This window comes from Cryptococcus neoformans, chromosome 10 (assembly GCF_000149245.1).
Source record: "Cryptococcus neoformans var. grubii H99 chromosome 10, complete sequence".
NCBI classification, from domain to species: Eukaryota; Fungi; Basidiomycota; class Tremellomycetes; order Tremellales; family Cryptococcaceae; genus Cryptococcus; species Cryptococcus neoformans.
In genome coordinates, this window is record NC_026754.1 from 836,343 (window position 1) to 855,521 (window position 19,179).

The window sequence follows — 19,179 nt, forward strand, 5'->3', positions numbered from 1 at the left end:
TTTTTTTTTCTTCTTCGCTTCTCGTTCACGGCGCTCTCTTTATTCAGTGTTGAAAAGGCTTTCGAGATTCTCCACCTTCAGTTCAGCGTCACTATGGACTCAGCCCCATGACAGACTGCTAATGTAATTCATTGCTATGCACATGCGTAAATTGAAATATGAACATGAACATGACATGGTCCCCTTCTCTTTCTGTAACAACACTATGTCGTATTCAACAACACACTATGTCGTATTATACCTTTGCTTTTCTTTTTCGGTATCCTTATTGTTCTCCAGCTTGTCTGTCTCGCCTGAGTTCTCCAGAACCTCACTTTCAATTTGTGCTTGAGCCTGAGCCTTGGCTTCTCTTTCTCTCTCCTTTGCTCTAGCCTTCTGAGCTGCTTTCTTAGCTCGTTTTTTTGACAATGAACCCTTCTTATCGTCTTGCTTCTCTTCCGCCGATGAGGTAGAGGGAGATAATTCAAGAGATAAAGGGGAGTGATCGGTCTCTAATTCGGATTCGGAGCTAGGTTCTGAAAATGTTTCGCCGGTAGGACTTGGCCCAAGTTCAGGGTTGGCAGAGGTAGTTGTGGATGTTTGCTCTTGTTGGCTGGCGCTCTCAACAGTCTTGGACTCGGGTTGAGCAGGAACCTCTGAGGTAGCGAGGGGCTTGGAAAAGCTAGATTCGACAACCGGGGCGACTTTTATAGGAGCGGGAGTCTCGAATGGAAGTTCTGAAGACGTTGCCTCTTTTTCCTCTTCCTCGTCATCCGACCTGACATCCTCCAACTTTGCTTCTTTTTTCTTATCAACTTCCTTGTCTTCCTTTACTCTGCTAGAATCTCCCTCCTGGAAGGTTTCCAATGTAGCCTGATCATCAGACTTGGGCTGTACCTGCTTCTCAGCAGGCCTTGTCTCCTCAACGGGCTTGGTCTCCTGCTCTGCCCCTTCCTCTTTTAGTTCTTCGGCCACAGGTAAAGGCGCCACATCAGCTTCCTCCTGCAACTTCGTCTCATCTTCAAGGAGATCAATCTCATCCTTGGGTGCTTCTTCTTCATCTTTCTTCTCCTCGGTCACAACCTCAGCTACCGGCGGCGGGCTCGCATCCTCTACATGCCCAGTTTCAATGTCCTGAGATAAAGCCTCAATGTCTGAGACATGGACAGCTGTCTGAACGGAGCCGGTGCTTTCCAAACTTGACAAACTGTCGGATCGAGATCTCAGCTTAATTTCCCTATGATCCTCCTCTTCCTCGTTTTCTCTCTCTTCTACAGCATCGGTAGCATTGGTGGCGGGAGTAAAGGATGAGCCTTCGGCTACATCCTTATCCCCAGCTAGTGTTAATCGGCCAGTTTTACCCCTGCCTAACATCTCATTATGGCCAAGGGTGCTGCTACCTCTGACCGCCAACTTGGAAGTGCCGTTAAATATCTTTGCAGGTTCCTTGACATCATCCTTCTCGTCGAGAGTGCTAGCCTTCCCCTTTCCTTTATCTCTTCCGATATCCTCCTCATCATCATCCCTAAATTGATTGACGACCTCTTTGGGAATAACCAGCAGCCTCTCCCCGACAAGCTCATAAGCTTCACAAAGTTCAACGAATCGGGCGTAAAGTGAATTTTCGACTTCGGCCATAATAAATGCTTCACGATGGTGGAAGTAGGCATGGGAGAAGATACGGGAGAGACGTCGGAATATGGAGGGAAAGTGTGAGATGGAAGCAGGAGGAATGTGCATTCTGAAAATGGTTAGCTCACTCAGAGTGAGGTGGCGATTAGACTTACCGAGAGGGGAAATGTTTGGAGTTGTTAAGCAGCGTCACGGTGGAGTCCAGTCTACTTCTAGATCAGCTATTTGCTCCATGTACTCAAATCAATACTACTCACGTATGTAAAATGTAGTCAATGGTGCTACATTCTCTGGTCCCGCTGCCATGAGCCACGCAAAAGTAAGACCACTCGGACGACCTCATTTGTGGGCATGTTTCACGAGTGCAAATGGGGAGAAGCGCTGTGATAAGTGGAGTAAGGTCTATAGGTATACGTCTTTAGGTGATTCAGCTAATATCTTCATCTCTGAGCAGGTGTATATACCTAAGTTGCTCGTAGATCCACTACGCGATATCCTGGTCAGAATGATCGTTTACTCTAACCAAAATAAAAGACATACCACGTCCCTATCAGGTCCCTTTCCATCCATGCTCCCATCTCCAACAGGTACCTTGACCAGCCCATTAACATCATGAGGGTCATGTTTCACCTTGAGCGCCAGATACTCTGCGAGCTGAAAAGGGCCATTCAGGGTCGAAAGCGGAGGGACGGATGGAGTCGGTGGTTGAGGAGGGACTTCGGAGAGTTTTGTGCCCCGTTTGAGCCGGTAGGAAGAAGCCCCTTGGGGAGGCTGTATTATCATTGTATGTTGGCTCTCGCTAAAGCCTGCAAACGGACAAGATCAAGCTGGGATCGATGACTGAGCGAATTTGTGGAATCAATCGATGATGCAAAGCATTGGCACACAGCGAGCAACAAAGAAGTGCTTAACGTTTAGGCGCGTCGCGCTGGGTAGTTTGCAGGAAATCAGCCTCTCTGTTTGAATTGATATCAGGCTCACTGCCCACACGACCTGCGACCACGCACCTGTCGAACGAACAGGTCCGAGTCCTGCTGTAAGTTTGTTTGTTGAATGTCTGAAAAAAGCAATTATCAACCGATCCCAATAATCTCCCTTGCGAAAATCTACCAACGAATTACAATAATGTATATTCCAACTTCCTCATCAGCTCAGCATGTCGTTTTCTAGCTTGCGACCGTCGGACATTGCGACTGATACAGTCCAGAACGGGAGATCTAGCGTAGAGTCCATTTCCAACGAACGGACACTTGCATGGCCTTCAATCCATTCCGCATTTCTGCCGTCTAATAGCTACCGGAAGAAAAAGCATTTTGAAAACTGTGAAATCAATCGAGGAATGTCCGTATTACATGTGATAGTACGCACCATGTATAAGGCATATACATACATCTTCCTCTCCGAGGCAATCATGATGGTTCTCTGCCTTTCCACCTTTTACATGTTGCAATCTCTACGGGCATCTTTGGAAATAGAAAAGGAAGGATTCAGCAGTCTATCATTTGGAAAAAGCCGATTTTGTATTGTTAAGAAGACGACCAAGACTCAGCCATAAATATCGCGTCATCGCTCAGACGTGTGACAAATGATACGAATGATAGAAGATTTCGCCTGTTGTCGATCAGGAAGCCAAGTCACACCACTCCTGGAGCAACGTAAGGATAGATACCGTCCTCACCAACAGCAGTGACAATGTTGCTTTCATGTCCAAGGGTGCTTCCTGCATGTAAGAAACTTTTGGACAAAGAGGAAGAGTATCATTCATCAAAGACCATATTCAACATCAAAGCAACATCCCACGACCCCAGGGATGCTCTGCCTCCTGTTGAGGAGCAGGGAGAGGCCTGTTTCATCATTTCTAGGGCGATACTTCCACCGGTACCGTGTGGATCAGTAGCAATAATGTCTCTTTCCATGTTTCAAGAACACATATTCGTTACACACTTTCAGGCAAAGAGCGGTTACCCAGCAATTGGATACTCGACCATTGGCAATACAGTAAAAGAAGACCGCTGACAGACACAACCATGTAGATAATATATGAGGCATATATGCTGCAGCGTTGAGCGAATACCGAGAAGATGGATGAGATTTGGGGTATACATTACAGAAGGCTAACACCCGATCTATCTTTGCAATCATCTTCCCTTCTATCATCATCCCCCGCCTTTCTTCCACAAGGATCTAACCTCCACATACATTGCCTCATAGATACATCCGCCATCCACTGAACAATCTACGCATCCTATTCCAAGGGGTCTAAGCATAGTGGTCGATAAGGGAATCTCGCATTTCGTTGATGACAGCGGTAGAAGTTTGGCCTTGCAATCCTGTAGATGTTGTTAGTATCAATCGATGTTTCTTAGTAGGAGGAGAAACTCACTGAAAGTAGCCTCGATAACGCTAACCTCAGTAGCGGTTGTGTCCAAACCAGTGAAAGCACACCAGTCATTTACGACCAACCCCGCACCAATAACCTCTGAACCTCGGTTCACTGTACCCGCCACGAGAGGAACCTGCAAGAGAGAAGACAACTCGTCCAATTCTGATCGGGAAGTCTTGGGGTGGACGAGACCACCCTGGTTTGAGAGGGCACAGTAAGAACCAACGAGAACGTTGCCGGCAATAGTTTGTCGGAAAACTTCAACTTTGAGTGTGTCGGCAATAATCTCTTCTGTCTCTCGATCTATGTCGGGGTGCACCAAAGCCACATAGTCGTTACAAGCGATAACGTTCCCCAAAGCTGACAGACGCTCTTCTACTCGTTGAATGGCGACGGTGGGCGGAAGGGAGTTTCGGAGATGTTGCAGTTCTTGATCGGTGGTGGAGCTGGGGACGAGAAGACCATGTCTGTTACCGGCGGTGAGACGACCAATAATTCGGGTGCCACCGATGGTGGTGTGAACGATGGGCACGACATCGGCGAGCTCGGCTTCAAAGACAGAGTAGAAGTTTGTAGAAGAAGCGAGAGCCGTGAGGCAGTAGCTTTGAACAGAGTCAGCCACGTCTCGCCCAAACATCTACAACATTGACGTACGAGTTGGTGAGCTTGGAGAAGACACCAATGTCGGTAGAGTTTTCAAACTGAGTACCTGATGAAAGAGTGAGCGAGTGGGAAGCAAACTAAAGAGTTGGAGCGACGTACGGACGGCCATGTTGACAAAGTTTCTAAATGAGTCTCTGTTGCGGTTCTAATTGTTGTTGTAAAAGTGATAGAAATACAAAAAGGCGCCGGATGTGGGTGTGGTAATGACCTTGTTGTAGAGTATTTATGCTGTTGAGAAGAGACCAGGAGACGTCGAAAATAATCACCACCTCCCCTCGGATCCGGGGAACCGACGACCTGCGAAGAACGTCAACTTTTAATATGGGCGCTTACTTAAGGTTATTATTATTACGTAAAGCCACGCGGCAACCAAAGAATAGCGACGAGCGATCAATCACTCGCTACATTCAAGTGGGGTAAGGATCCGGAGAGCATAGATTGATTCGCTTGCGTATATAGCGCTGCATGGGTTCTGATAGCCAAGGTGTTCCTCAGGGGATAAAGAAATGATATAAGAGATGCATAGCTCGTCAAGGAGAGCCAAACGGTTATCATCACCTTCATCATACGCAATAGTGCCTGGCCAGCCTCCACCGCGCCAAAAATGGCGGAAGGCATCAATTGAGCAGAACGAGTGTTGCTGTCTCCAAACCGTTGTCTCATCCATATCCAGATATAGGGGCACAATGAAGTACCAGCAATTTGTCAACAGCTTCGCGCACCCACTCCAACACGAAGATCACACCCCTCTTCTTCGGCTTTTATCTATTCACGGCAAGGCTGCGAAGGGCATCGCCGACACGGTTGGTGCTATTGATGTAAGTTGTCTATATCCTAAATGAAAGGGCATGTGAATATTTATGGTTGTGAATAGGAGAAACGTTTGAAGAATCCGGGGCACACACTGCCCGATTTGTGGGATGAAATTGCTGTACGACATTGCGCATGTGTTTACGCATTGTACAAGACCAAAAACTATACCGAAGCGTGAGCATCTTAATCCATTATTCTACTCGAAGTATCGAAACTGAAAGGCTATAGGTTCAACCAACAAGACAAGCTACTATCCCTCTTCTATCGATGGTTTGTGGACCAATCATCATGGGTTTTACCTGTCTTGTATATGATGCTGAGCGACTTGAGAGACCTCGCTGAGCAAGTGAGTTTTGACGATCTCCAGAGACAAATTAGTACTGACGCAGAGAAAAGGCCGACCAAACGATTTACGCTGAAACGGGTAAGATGCCCTCGCTTGAAATTTGCACGAGGACAGTCAGTAAGGCGTTCTCCTTGTGCGCTACCGATCGGTGAGTCTCGCTAGAGATTCTCCTTAACCCAGATGTATGACTGATAGCATCATTTCAGACAATTTAAGGGGGAAGAGTCAAGGAGACGGGGTGTTTACCACACAGCATGCCTGACTATCAAATGTTACTTCAAGGTTCATCTTCCTTCCTCTTCCCATCCATACTTCTGGTGGAAACCGGATGCTCATATGTGTATTAGGTCGGCAAGCCCAATCTCTGTAAAAATATCATAAGAGCAGTCGTCTCCGACCCCAAGACACCATCTGTTGGCACCGCGCCTTTACCGGATCAGGTATGTTAGCGGTTTGCGTATAAGAAAATATAATGAAAGTAGGTTCTGACAAGAAGTAAGGTTACTTGGCATTTCTACATTGGGATGTTGGCGTTTTTGAATGGAGAAGATAAGAAAGTGCGCCCCTTTTGCTGTGAATGATGATTGAAAGTTGATGAGCGAAACTATGTAGGCGGACGAAGAGTTACACTGGGCTTTAAAGCACTGCCCTGCTGACGCAAAGCGTAACCAAGAGTACGTTCGACGTCCATCATCAAACTCTCCGCGCTGTTCGTACTAAACGCTCCAACTAGACTAATCCTCACATATCTCATTCCCCTTCGTCTCCTACACGGCCGCTTCCCCTCTGCCTCCCTCCTTTCCCAACACCCTCGCTTAGAACTCGTCTTCTCCCCATTCATAAATGCGATCAGAAATGGAGATGTCGAAGAGTATGACCGTCGTCTCGAATGGGCCCAAGTCCGGCTGGTGGGCATGTCGGTATGGCTGGTGGTGGAGAGAGCGAGGGAAGGCTGTTTGAGGTCTCTCTTCAAAAAGGCGTGGATGGCGAGTGATAAGTCGACGAGGGTCCCGATAGAGACATTTAGATTGGCGTTGAAGTTGCATGGAGTGGATGTGGAGTCGGATGAGGTGGAGTGTATGGTGGCGAATATGATCTATCGGGTAAGTAATTTTTCGTCCATCATCAAGTTCCTCTTTTCTTCAGTTGGATAAAGTCGGAGAATGGAAGCTGACGTCGTGCAGGGATATTTGAAGGGTTACATATCACACGAGAAGAAGATGGTCGTTTTGGGCAAGACGAACCCTTTCCCAAAGATGTCTACCATTGCCAGGTAACATCCTTTCCTACACAAACATGCATAACGGTAAACATGTAAAAACTATCAATAATGGGCGTTACTCTATGTACAACTTTGAAAACATGTGGAGTGAGATGTGTACAGATAATGTGCTGATATACAAATATTGAGCTGATATGATCCGAGCGCCGTGAGCAGGTTTATCTCAAACGGGAGCGAGTGTTGACTCTTTTCCTCATGGCCTTCAACTTTGATCAGCAGGCATGAGATAGAAAACCAGCAATAAGGACGTACTTTAGAAATACCACTCAATAGCTTCAAACTTCAAATCAGCCCTAGGACCTTGGTCTACCGATAAATAAAACTTACATCGCTAACCTTTGGAGGCTCTTCTTCTGCCACCGCCTCTTCCACTTTCTTCTCGATCTTTCCCTTTATCGTCGTCTTTCCTGGACCTTTCCTGACCACCTTGGCCAGCTTCGGTGACGGCTCGGAGGCTTGGCTCTCTTCCTCACTACCGGATGTTTCGTCCCTCTTCCGCTTGGTTGAAGGTTGGGCCTTTTTAGTCTTCTTGGAAGGTGGTCTTTCTTCTTCTTCTTCCTCGTCCTTCCCCTCGCTTTCGCTTTCAGTCATGTCCTTATATTTCTTCGAGGGTTTGCTGACCATGGAGAGCCGGCGAGAAGATTCGATTTCCTTGGCTTGAGCTTTGATCTTGGTCGACATGGAAGAAGCAGTGGTGGCGGCCGATGACTTCTTGCCCCTAATAAGTTTCTTCCCGCCCTTGACATCTTGCTCAGAATCAGAATTCGACTTAAGATCAGAATGGGGTTCGGAAGCTTGATCATCAGTAGGAGATCCTTCATCTTCATTACTTTCTATTCTGTGGGATCTGTTCTTCTTCGCTTTTGACTGGGCTTTGATTTCAGCTTTAGTAGCTTTGGAGTTGGCTAGGGTTATAGTCTTGTTCTTGCTGTTGGTCTTGTACGTCTTTGCTGGGGCATGGTCAGAATCAGAACCGTGGTCAAAGTTGGAGTGGGTGTCAGATCTGTCAAACTCGGAGTTGGATATCTGCTTTTGCTTCTTGCCCCTAGGGTTGTCCTTGCGCGCTATGCCTCGAATGGGCCTACCTCGTCTCTTCTTCGTTTGCGCCTCCTCCTCGTCGTATTCCTCCTCAAAGTCTAGATCTTGTTCATCATCATCTTCGTCGTCAGATTGGGGAATTATCTGCTTAGCTTTGGGCCTTGGTTGGTTAGTAATGTCTTTGACACTGACAAAGGAGGAAGCAGAGCAGGGTAAGTCTATCATGTTTTGTTGACAGAGTCGAGAATCTTGAAGGTGATATTCCTCCGGGTGACGAGTAGATTCGGATTCGCTGACTGGTGCGGCTTGACCACGCTTTTCTCGAGGAATAGAAGCCGCCTTGATCGTGCTCTTGGGGGTCGTCTTTTTGGTGAGCTTGTTCTGCAGCTCCTTGGTCTTTTCTTCCGCCATAGGATCACAGTCAAGATCCCTGGTATTCGTGGGCCTCTTTAATGACTCATCTGATCGTGTCGGAGGAAAAAATGGCGCTCGATTCTTAACCTTGGTCCGAGTTTGCAGTTGGAGGGATTTGCACCCTACTTTGGCCAACGGTTCAGCTTCAGAAGAAGGTTCCTCTTCGTCAGACGATTGTTGTGGAAAGAGTTCCTTGATCAGTGCTCGGCGGGAGGTGGAGGATGGTTCAGGGACTGGTGCAGTGATGGAGACGGGCAGCGCCTGCGGGAGTGGGTATCTTTCAGCTTCGGAGGCCCGGTCAGGTGGTGAGATGAACACTCACTTTCTCTGAGAATTTGTCCTTCTTACCCCTCCCAGGCTTCCCCATCCCCTCCTTCTTCCCATCCCTACCGCCATTCCCCCCACCAGAGCCGAAAAGTTCCTCGTTAACGCCCCAAATGGCGGGCATAGGCCCCCTCGAGACAGGGGTGGCCGCTCTACCCTCCGCAATCGAACTGGCCAAAGATTTCGCCCGGCTTTTCAGCGTCGGTGCACGGATGGTGGGTGCAACCTTGCTCTTTTCGTCAACATTCTTTTTATTCAATCTATTTTGGAGTAAGCTTGTAAGTCGATTGGAGTTTGGAGGGGGGACTGGTTTTGTTTCGAGTTCCGAATTGGAAGATTCCATGGGAGGTGGGGGTTTGGACTGCATAGAACGTCGAGCGGAGGAAGATCTGCTACGTCTGCTCCCGTCTATGCCCTCTCATCATTAGCTTTGTGAAACGTGAGTGACAGTAAGAGAGGTCAGATAAGGACTAACAGGTTTTGGTAGACCTCGTCATGGGCGTGGACGTCTTACCCATAAGACTTATACCATATTCATCCGAATCAGAAGCCGCATCCGTCTTCCATTCCACTTTTTTCACTTCCATTTTTCCCAACTCTTCTCCTTTTTTGATCTTTTGTGCCTTCTCATTTGCTTCATTCTCTTTGCTCAATCCCTTCAAAGCCAGAGTCGGATCCTCTTCTTCCTCGACAGCATCGAAGGAGACTCGTACTTTGGAAGATCTGTCAGACTTGATAAATTTAGTTTTGGACAAAGGTCCGGGTTCAGAAGTTAAGTTGGAATTGATACAAGGGGAGACGGATCTTGCAAGGGATGAGAATCTGGTTTGTCCCTTACCATCGGCCAGCTTATCTGCTGTTGCAGTGGGATCAGGCTGGGCGACTATTGTAGGGGAGGCTTTCTTCTCGGCCTTTCCTTCCAGGGCTTGAGGTTCTGTACATATAGACGTCAGTCGTGACAATACGTAGAGATTGTAAACTAGAATGTACTTGGGCTTTTCACCTTCTTCATCATGGCCTCAAGATCTGATGCTTCAGCTGTTTTGATACCAAACTTGACAATTGACATGTGGTCATCGAAAGAAGGTACTTTGAATCCGAAGTCTATTTGGTGATGCATCTAAATGTATCCATTGGTGGTGTGCAGCCGACTTACTGGTAGACCCTCCATCCTTCGTATCGAGACGGGTGAAGTCCTCGACCTCCGTATACGCAAATATTCTGGGTAACTCATGCCCATTATCTCCATAAAGCTGTTTACAGCCATCAGCTCAGGCTTGTCACTATTTTCCTCACGAAGCTTAAGATTTACGGTGAATCGGCAACAATACCGGTCTGCATATAAAGCCAAATGACCATTCTTGAGGTTCTTCTTTGATTTGTGAGAAGTGATTTGATCTTCGTCGTCGATGATGAAAGAGGTAAGCTGGAACGCTTTGGGGCGAAGGAAAGTTTGATCTTGGGCAAAGATGTTAATGCACTTCATTAGATGCTACAATTCACGGAGTCGAGTCAGCACAGCTCCTTGTTAGAATGGCTTCGTGATAAAAAGGCCTACATCAGGACACAATTTCTTATCCATTTTTCCAATAGCGCTGAATGATTCTTTGATGATATCCTTGCTCCAACCTTGGTTCGTCACCAAAATTCTACAGGCGACGGTCCTCGGAGAATCTTTGCCAGCTGTATGGGCCGGTAGAAGGAATTGTAAGGTGTTAAGGAGGTGGACGGTGATCGAAGACGCTGCAGGATCGTGAGTCAGATTTGACTTTGCTAAAAGGGCTGGTTTTAATAGGCACCTACATTGCGATTTCCAGAGTAGCTTTCCAATCTTCATGCTAGTGTGCTCGTGAGCTTTAACATGGAAGAAGAATCTGCGGCTTACAACCCAAGGGCGCTATCCTCAGAAAGCAATGCGCGGCACTCAGAATTCTCCGTATTTGACACGATAGAGAAAATCAGCTCTCCCAACTAGTGTCCTGTCAATGATTAATTTGAGGAGTCTATGAACGTACTTACGTTTGTGTGCGCCTGTGCTTGTAAGACCTTGCCTTCGATACAGGCTTCCAAAAGTCTGACGAATAAGTCGACATGGGAAGCCACAGTATGACTGTTTAACATCTCGCCAGTCTACTCTGATAATGAGCATCAAAAGTCTTTGACGTACGCATATCTTACCAGGAGCCTGAAATATTGTGAGCTTATTCCCTGGTGTAAGATTGATTACTCACAATTCGGTCAAAGAGACAATCATTCTCCCCGCAATATGTAATGCTCCCAGCTGGCCTTGTTGATCTTCCCATACCGCTGGAAGAGTATGAGATTCCTGCATAGAGAAGGAAGAAGGTTTGATATAAGTCACATAGATGTGTTTTATTATCTGTAGTACGAGAGCTACCGTTAAAGAGACGTCTGTCGAGCTGGTCGCTGTCTCAAACTGTTTGTCGTCATCAGCTTTACGTTTTGAAAGGTGCTACTAGGATGAAGGGATTTGCCTCATCGTCTATCCATTTTGTTAATGGAGGACCTTCTGATCCCAAATTAGGGTCATCCTACCAGTTTCTTATAAGCTTATTTGCCTTCAGGCCCGTAATATACTGACCAGAAGCTTTTCGAGAAGCTTGCGTCCTTTAGCCCATTTCTGAGCTCTCTTCTGCCACCCACGAGACTTGTCTTTGGTGATTTGTACTTGTATTTCATTTATGTTCTCTCTTGTAGCTTCTGCGCTGCTATGGGTGGCGGCCATGGTTGGTAGAGTAGGTAGGTAGGAAGGAAAGAAGAAGGAAAGACTCGACGCGGTTGACCGCACTACTAAAGTCACTCGCGGCGTGGAGGTGGAGGCTATTTACGTAATTACGGAGATACCCGATGCGGTGTTCCGCTGGAGTACGTCATTAGTGGCGGATCGGCTAACTTAATCTCGAGTTCTCAACTGGAAGTGCCGGCGCAGTGCCCCCCGTTCGCGTAGAATCCTCATAATAATCCCCGCTACTTGCCTCTTATCTCTCATACGTACTACACCACGTTCCCATACTCACTACACTCACAATGCGCTTCACCGCAGCCTCCCTGCTGCTCCTCCCCCTCGCGGCTCTCGCCTCGCCCATCGCACAGCCCTCCCTGGCCCCCCTCGAGGCCCCTTCAGGCGGCGACCACATCGACGACGCTTACATCGTCGTCTTCAAGAAGGGCGTTGATGTCAACCAGATCGCCCTCCATATCGGAGAGGTCCAGGAGCTGCATGCTGCCAGCGTGAGTATCGCCATCTCCTCTTTGGCCCACTTGACGGGGATCATCGGCCGAAAGCATCCGTCTCTCCAGGGGTCTCCTTCGAGGGCCCATCCTGATGGACGATAGCTGACACCTGTACAGCCTCTTCACAACTCCTTCACTGACGACGGCCAAGTCGATGAAGGAGGCTTGAGGCATGTCTACTCTCCTCCCTCTCCAAGCGCCACCTCTGGCTTCTTCGGTTATGGTACGTCATATCTCACCGTGTTCACCCGTCAGCCGGATGAGCCCCCTCCAGAGTCCGTGCTGATCATTTGCCACCCACCCATCATCCTGTCCCCCAACAGCCGGCAAGTTCTCCCCTAGCACTCTTGACGCCATCCGAGCCGCTCCCGAGGTCGACTATGTCGAGAAGGACCAGATCATGACCACTCTCGAGGTTCCCCGCGGCGTCGATGACGACGTGTCTGGCGAGCAGGTCGACTTTTCCGCCTCTGATATTACCACTGAACTCGGTGCCCCCTGGGGTCTTGCCCGTATCTCCCACCGTAATAGGCTTACCCTCTCCACTTTCCAAAAGTACATTTACTATTCTGGGGGCGGAGAGGGTGTTACTGCATATGTCATTGACACTGGTATTAACATTGAGCACGTCGAATTTGAGGGTAGAGCCAGTTGGGGCAAGACTATCCCCAAAAACGATGTCGACAAGGACGGAAACGGTCACGGAACCCATTGTGCTGGTACTATTGGTTCTAGGAAGTACGGTGTCGCCAAGAATGCCCAGCTTGTTGCGGTCAAGGTTCTTGGTTCCAACGGTTCTGGTACTATGAGCGATGTCATCGCCGGTGTTCTGTGAGTCCAGTTATTTATCCCTGCTTGGATTGTATGCTGATTTTCCTTGTAGTTGGGCTGCTGAGCAGGCCGCCATTGACGCCGAGAAGGCTGCCCGTGAAGTTGCCACTACTGGCAAGACCAAACATAAGGGTTCCGTCGCCAACATGTCTCTTGGGGGTGGCAGGGCCAAGACTCTTGACGATGCCGTTGACGCCGCTGTCGAGGCCGGTCTCCATTTCGCCGTCGCAGCCGGAAAGTAAGTCTGTCACCTTTCCTATTCGCTTCATTTTTAACGAATTATTGCAGCGACAATAAGGACGCCTGTAATTACTCCCCCGCTGCCTCCAAATTCGCCGTCACTGTCGGTGCTTCCACCCTCGGCGATGAGCGGGCCTACTTCTCTAATTACGGCAAGTGCGTCGACGTCTTCGCTCCTGGTCTCAACATCCTCTCCACCTGGATCGGCGGCAACTCCACCACAAACACCATTTCTGGTACTTCCATGGCTTCCCCCCACGTCTGCGGTCTTCTCGCTTACCTCCTCTCTATTTACGGGACTGAAACCTTCCCTGCTATTGGGAAAGATCTTGACGAGTCTCTTGCTGCTACTGGACCTTCTATTGTATCCACTGCCTATGCGCAGGCTTACGCCATGCTCCCTTCCCTAGCCCAGGCTGTCCTCCCCAAGCCGGAGCTCCTGCCTGTGCCCCCCAAGAATGATACTCTCACCCCCACCATGCTTAAGGAGGCGCTCCTCAAGCTTGCTACCTCTGGTAAGCTTAGTGACCTCCCTTCTGAGACTCCCAACCTTTTGGCGTACAACAACGCCACTTCTTCCCAGAGCAAGTAAATGATTCTACTTTCGAATCCAGTAGGAACGAAACTTTTTTGCGATTTTAAGAAAGAGACATTACAATAGAAGGGGAAAGAAGGGCGCGTGATGGAATGGCAGTGGGATTTGTTTTCCAATATACCCCGTTGCTTGAACCCAGACCGTCTTCATTTTTTTACCCGCTAGTGTACGCATCGTGTTTGAGAGTTAAGAAGATTTGTATGTTATGCTACGAATCGGAAGAGCTATGTACCGCTTTGCAAGTTACTATTCTTCAATTGTTCGCCTTCGCAATTCTTCTTGTACATAAGAGCACGTAAACTTTTGCATTCCCGACTCTTACCCAAGCTCAAAAAGCGGGGCCATACCACAATAGGAAACAAACACAACTTGAATTTAATTTCGACAACTGACATAAAGGATAGCCCGAAGAGGTCCAACGGAAGGACTGTTTGAAACCCCTGTAGACAACAGCGCCGCCTGAGATAGGGACACCGTTCTCCTCTGTGAAGAACTTACGACCAGCGGCACCATGCATGGAGAAGCGCTTGTTCACGTCGGAATGTTGTTGGTGAACGGTTGAATGCTCCTTAATCCGCAACGCACGGACAATAGAACATCGCAGGCGGAACAAGCTCGAATCCCACCTGCTTCCCCGCCACGGCCGATAAACTCGGTCAAGCTTCATTCGATTCCGTCTCCAGTCGGGCTCCACTCATCAGATCATTGCCAAGGCACAGCCCAGCGATCTCGGCACATTCTCGGGCCGGAAACCCTAGAGCGGCTGTGGCCGACAAGATCTCTTCTTGCCCTTTCCAAGGCAGGTGCAGGGTGTGACAACAACGTAAACATTCCCATAATAAACATACCATACGTCAATCGTTCCTCATCATTATCCGTCCTGCAATAACCTAATATCAGTCCACAGGAAGAGGCGTAATGGAAGTCCCACCAAATATCGCCCTCGCGTCCACTTCCTTCCCCGTCTACCGCCGCCGCCTCCTGGGCCACCTATCTATCCACGCGCCCCACCTCGCCTCCCACCTCCTTCACAGCCCCGCCGAACCATATCGCAAGCCCGAGGACTCTCTCGTTCACCTCGTGGAAACTGCCCTCTTCCATCCATACGGACAGTTTGCGGGTGACCAACCTCCTTGTGCGCTGGTGAGCACGACCGGATTCAAGATCTGGGGCGTCCAGCTTAAAGAGTGGGATGATTGGGCTCGTAACGAACGCTCGTTGAGAGGCGTGTTCAAAGTGACATTCGGAAGGGAAATGTGGGACCGATTAGGGGGAATGTGGAGTACAAAGGAGATTTGGGAAGTACTGGAAAGCGAGTATATGCCTTCGCCGATTGAACGGCAGTCCCAGATAGTGTATTACCTGCGCTCGACGCGTTTACCTTTCTCCGCCACCCAGGAGGATATGCTCAAGCTATGGGAAACCTTCAATGCTCTTGTCATTGAAGCTAGAGATGCGGGACTGTATATGAAGGAAAAGGAAGTAATGGACAGGTTTCTCATGGCGATCGGTAAAGGAGATTTGGCAGAATCCGTAAAGCAGGAATTTTACGGATTGTCAGATCGGATGATTGGAAGTGGGAAATGGAAGGGTCTGCAAAGAATTTTGAAAAAGCAACGCTCCCCTATTCTCTCATTGGAAGCTCCAGAATACATTCATTCACCTGACGAAACAGACGAACGATCAAGCGGTCCAACCAGAGGAAGGGCCGTTCTTGCAGAAAAAGATCTCAACGGGCAATATCAGACCATGGAACACCATTATCAATACAACAGAACCGAACGTCAGAGGAAAGACTCATTGGATGTGATACTAACATGAGGGTTGCGGTAGGTTTGCATATCCTTTCCTACTTAAATGGGCCATTGGATACTCATCAACGTGATGATTTACAAGGTGACTCCCTTCAATACTCGTTCCGGTCCCCTTTCTCCGCCTGCATCAAAGTCTGTGTATCTTTTCTTGGATCCGCCCTTCCTTTTCAATTCTTCAACTTAGCCAAATTTCCTCTGGATTTCATCTTCTCTCAATTTTCCCAGTCCGGCGACGCATGAAAATACTCTCCCCTGGCACGCTTCTCCCTGAATGGCCCATTTTGCATTATCAAATGAATACAACATCTATCCTATCCTCAGCACACATTTCGAATCTGAAGGATCAACACACGTCAAGGCCTGGTAGATGGCGGACAAATGGATCAGGCAATCAAACTCAAGCAACGCTCAAGGAAGACAAAAAAACTCGCAGTAATCTGTGCATATGCGCGTAATGAACAGTGAAGACTAGGTAGGATTCAAACGGACAGACTATTAGAACGTAAGATATGTGTGCAGAGGTCGGAAATGTTTGTAATATAAATCTCTATACATATACATATGAATTAAATCTATGCTCTAAAGCGCTTTTATGAAGCACTGACGTGAAGCTAATTAGTAGATGATACGAAGAAATAAATATACCCCAGATATAGTATAAGATACCGAACAAATAGACCCCAACTATCATCAAATTCTTGTCATTAACACCGATCGAAATTGAATTCCCATTCGATCAACTGATGAGGTTAGACCCCTCCTGCGCTGTCCATCTCGTTCTCGCCAACTTCCTTGTTATGCTGATTAATACTTCTTCTTCGGAAGAGCCATGTACCAAGAGAAATGGTGATAAAGTTGACAACGACCCAGGCAACGAGGATACCCATATTCTGGCCGATTTCGTTCTTGGTGTTGAAGATGATCTAAGGGGAAGGAGAGTTAGCATTCGCGCGACAAGAAATAATAAAAGCAGTGAAGAGATGGAGACTTACAGTCCGAACGATATGGCTACAGTTGTAAAATGGCATGGCGACACCGTATCGGTAGATCCAAGGCTGCAACTCGTGGGGCAAGCTGACGACGGACACATTGACGATAATGAGGGGTATAAGGAAGAAAGCCATAAATTTGGGACCGAGCACGGTAATCGCAGCCTCAGTGGAGAGACCGACAGCGGACATACCCAAGAAAAGAGCGAACCACCAAAGGAAGAAACCGCCCGCATAAGTGTAGTGTGCGTCAAAGTGGATTTTAAAGGGCAAGTTGACCATGCAGAAGAAGAAAGATACGGGGAGATAGAGACAGATAGGGGAAACAAGTCGGTAGATGATGTAAGCTCGAGTGGTGAGGAAAGGAGCAATGATTTCGCGGACAGCGTTGTTGGTCATCGTCATGATGAAAGCGAAGATGAGCATGTAAATAAGACCGACGAGAGTAATAGCCTGAGCGACGGGTTGGTCGTAAGGCCGAAGGTTATTCATCGAATACCATACAGCGTTGGTGATTGTCGTAGGCGCCTGAGCAACGAGGCTGAGAGCAGTGGCATTGTTGGCGTTGGTTTGGAGGTAGGTAGCTGCGCTCCGAGCATTGTACTCGAAAGAAAGCTGGCTCAAAGCTTGCTGGACGAAAGGAATGAGATAGGTGTTGAGAGCAGTTTCCTGCCTAGCTTGCGCATAGAAAATCTCGATGACAGAAGATCCGCTCCAGCTAGAGTTACCGTTTTCTCTAGCAGATAGAAGGGCATCAGAGACGCCAGCATTGATGACAATGGAAGCCCAAACACCTTCCTCGACTACATCATGCGCGACATCGGCAGCGGTAGGTAATTCGGAGGGATCTGTAGCAAAGTAGTTGAGGTTGGTTTGGGAAAGGAGACCTTGAGAAAAGGTTTGGCCGATTTCACCGCCGTCTCGGTCGATGACTCTAACGGTCAATTTGTCGGTATATTTGTTGGATTTCCACACTGCACTCTGTAATCAGTTATTGTCCATTAAACAACAATTCTTAATACCCACAAGAACCCCAATAGAAGGGGAGACATAACCACATGACAACGATGGTAATCACAATAGTAGCACCCAAAATCTTAAAGGCGATCTTCCTGAACATGGCCACCTCTGGGTCCCAAACTGTACTTTTATCAGCATCTAGCAGATAAACCGAAGCAGTATCATACTCACATCCATATTTAAACTTCTCCAACTTCGGTTTGCCTCCTCCAGGTTCCGCAGCGGCAACTCCAGCGGCAGGCGTCAAGTTGTTTGTCGCTTTAGACTCAGGATTGTGGAACTCGCTTGCTTTGGGTACATCTTCTACATCCAAACCCTTCTCCTCGCCAGAGGGATTCCTGAAAGTCCTGCCAGACTGACTGGTCCCAGCTCGACTTCTCGCCTTCTCCTCATTTCCATACTCCTGATCATTGGGAGCGAAAGGCTCGGGCGCTGAAGGGCCCGGGGTATCCTCGACGCGTTCATCTGCGTCAGGTCGAACATTGGAAGTAAATTGAGAGGACATTATGGACTTGTCTCTGAGTGTCGGTGAGGGAGTGTCGGAAATGATATCGTTATCGTTGGTGAATGTAGCAATACGAGAAATGGATATCGACGGGGCGATAGCTGTAGTATATATCGGTTTTGGATACAGGTCAGATGTTGCGGGATCGTGATATATAAGACCGCGCGTGCGGTGATCGGCTTGTTAAGCAACTCCGTTTCAAAAGTCTGGAAGAGGCAAAACTAGTAAGACGGAAAGGGAGGAGTACTCAGCCTCGAGCTCAAATAATATTATATGTTCGTTCGTCTCTCGTGCTCGTGCGGAGACCGAAGACCGAAGCCGAGCGCATTAAGTAAATATGAGTAATGCAGAGGACTGTATTGCTAATAACCCTCCCTGCCGAGATTAAATGGCGCAGAGCCTCACACACCAGCCTCGATCAAAAGTGGTGAAAACTGTGTGAACACCGAGCTCCCCTCGGTTTTGTCCTCGGTTGTAAATGCCAAGCTTCAGACAACCGACCTCTACGCTAGTTTGTATGTTTTTTTTCATCCGCTTACGTAGATATGATGCAATGATCTCCGGGCCTCCGATTATCACCCGGCGATAACCGTACCTTAATCCCATCAGCGGCCTCCCCGGGCGCTTCACAGTTTCATGCTTCGTCCCGTCGCCGATTCTTGCGAGCTTCGTCGGTGCAAGCGTGTCGTTGTGTGTTGCTTTATTATAAATATGGCGACGCGGCAGCTAGTATTGGACCTGGACCCTTCATTCGTGCATTGTGAGTGATCCTTGAATGGCCACCCTCCTTCATTGGGTGCCTATGAAGCAGTAGGAGAAAGCAACAAGAGGCATTTCCACATTGCACATCTTCGTTTGGATCAGTCAATTGTTCCAGTTTTCGTCCGGATTTGTCTCAAGACGCGATTTGAGACGATTTGAGAATTGACCACTACTACCCTCATCAATAAACATGCCAGCTGCTGATACAGCGAAAATGTGATTAACCCTATAAATCCCTGATTAGCCTAAACCCTCATCACTCATCACCCATCCAGGAAATCTATATCGTTCTCC

General features: G+C 48.2%; 7 protein-coding genes and 1 non-coding gene; 4 read left to right on the plus strand and 4 right to left on the minus strand.

Moving 5' to 3' along the window:
• Positions 1-107: 107 nt before the first annotated feature.
• Positions 108-3,103, minus strand: CNAG_04629 (Mob1 family protein). XM_012196720.1 has 8 exons: positions 2,980-3,103; positions 2,726-2,904; positions 2,619-2,668; positions 2,152-2,539; positions 2,076-2,095; positions 1,869-2,027; positions 1,767-1,817; positions 108-1,720 (listed from the first exon to the last, which is right to left on the minus strand). Exons 4-8 carry the CDS (start codon positions 2,392-2,394, stop codon positions 226-228), a joined length of 1,968 nt encoding a protein of 655 aa, XP_012052110.1. The 5' UTR covers positions 2,395-2,539; positions 2,619-2,668; positions 2,726-2,904; positions 2,980-3,103; the 3' UTR covers positions 108-225.
• Positions 2,679-2,978, plus strand: CNAG_12939. Its single transcript, XR_001046179.1, has 2 exons — positions 2,679-2,765; positions 2,819-2,978. It is a non-coding gene; the product is annotated as a hypothetical RNA (non-coding RNA).
• Positions 3,104-3,652: 549 nt separating the features above from the next.
• On the minus strand, positions 3,653-4,935 carry CNAG_04628 (eukaryotic translation initiation factor 6). XM_012196719.1 has 4 exons: positions 4,757-4,935; positions 4,649-4,703; positions 3,995-4,596; positions 3,653-3,941 (listed from the first exon to the last, which is right to left on the minus strand). Exons 1-4 carry the CDS (start codon positions 4,764-4,766, stop codon positions 3,871-3,873), a joined length of 738 nt encoding a protein of 245 aa, XP_012052109.1. The 5' UTR covers positions 4,767-4,935; the 3' UTR covers positions 3,653-3,870.
• Positions 4,936-5,276: 341 nt separating this feature from the next.
• Positions 5,277-7,245, plus strand: CNAG_04627 (COP9 signalosome complex subunit 12). XM_012196718.1 has 10 exons: positions 5,277-5,475; positions 5,532-5,644; positions 5,699-5,816; positions 5,867-5,964; positions 6,023-6,098; positions 6,164-6,256; positions 6,317-6,373; positions 6,429-6,490; positions 6,550-6,919; positions 7,001-7,245. Exons 1-10 carry the CDS (start codon positions 5,344-5,346, stop codon positions 7,091-7,093), a joined length of 1,212 nt encoding a protein of 403 aa, XP_012052108.1. The 5' UTR covers positions 5,277-5,343; the 3' UTR covers positions 7,094-7,245.
• CNAG_04626 (hypothetical protein) lies at positions 7,098-11,620 on the minus strand (the record flags this gene model as incomplete). The annotated part of the gene is made up of 16 exons (XM_012196634.1): positions 7,098-7,298; positions 7,351-7,371; positions 7,426-8,811; positions 8,873-9,282; positions 9,350-9,808; positions 9,865-9,978; positions 10,031-10,127; positions 10,187-10,366; positions 10,433-10,617; positions 10,678-10,712; positions 10,760-10,845; positions 10,894-11,004; positions 11,053-11,059; positions 11,106-11,311; positions 11,370-11,426; positions 11,477-11,620. The coding sequence occupies 16 exons, from the start codon at positions 11,618-11,620 to the stop codon at positions 7,257-7,259; spliced, it is 3,540 nt and encodes a 1,179-aa protein (XP_012052024.1). The 3' UTR covers positions 7,098-7,256.
• A 194-nt stretch (positions 11,621-11,814) lies between these two features.
• CNAG_04625 (cerevisin) lies at positions 11,815-14,148 on the plus strand. XM_012196717.1 has 5 exons: positions 11,815-12,126; positions 12,247-12,352; positions 12,453-12,960; positions 13,013-13,198; positions 13,249-14,148. The coding sequence occupies exons 1-5, from the start codon at positions 11,923-11,925 to the stop codon at positions 13,790-13,792; spliced, it is 1,548 nt and encodes a 515-aa protein (XP_012052107.1). The 5' UTR covers positions 11,815-11,922; the 3' UTR covers positions 13,793-14,148.
• Positions 14,149-14,623: 475 nt separating this feature from the next.
• CNAG_04623 (hypothetical protein) lies at positions 14,624-16,175 on the plus strand. Its single transcript, XM_012196716.1, has 2 exons — positions 14,624-15,624; positions 15,692-16,175. The coding sequence occupies exon 1, from the start codon at positions 14,714-14,716 to the stop codon at positions 15,614-15,616; it is 903 nt and encodes a 300-aa protein (XP_012052106.1). The 5' UTR covers positions 14,624-14,713; the 3' UTR covers positions 15,617-15,624; positions 15,692-16,175.
• On the minus strand, positions 16,036-18,571 carry CNAG_04622 (endoplasmic reticulum protein). The gene is made up of 4 exons (XM_012196715.1): positions 17,790-18,571; positions 17,625-17,738; positions 16,602-17,572; positions 16,036-16,532 (listed from the first exon to the last, which is right to left on the minus strand). Exons 1-4 carry the CDS (start codon positions 18,121-18,123, stop codon positions 16,359-16,361), a joined length of 1,593 nt encoding a protein of 530 aa, XP_012052105.1. The 5' UTR covers positions 18,124-18,571; the 3' UTR covers positions 16,036-16,358.
• Between the last annotated feature and the right edge of the window lie 608 nt (positions 18,572-19,179).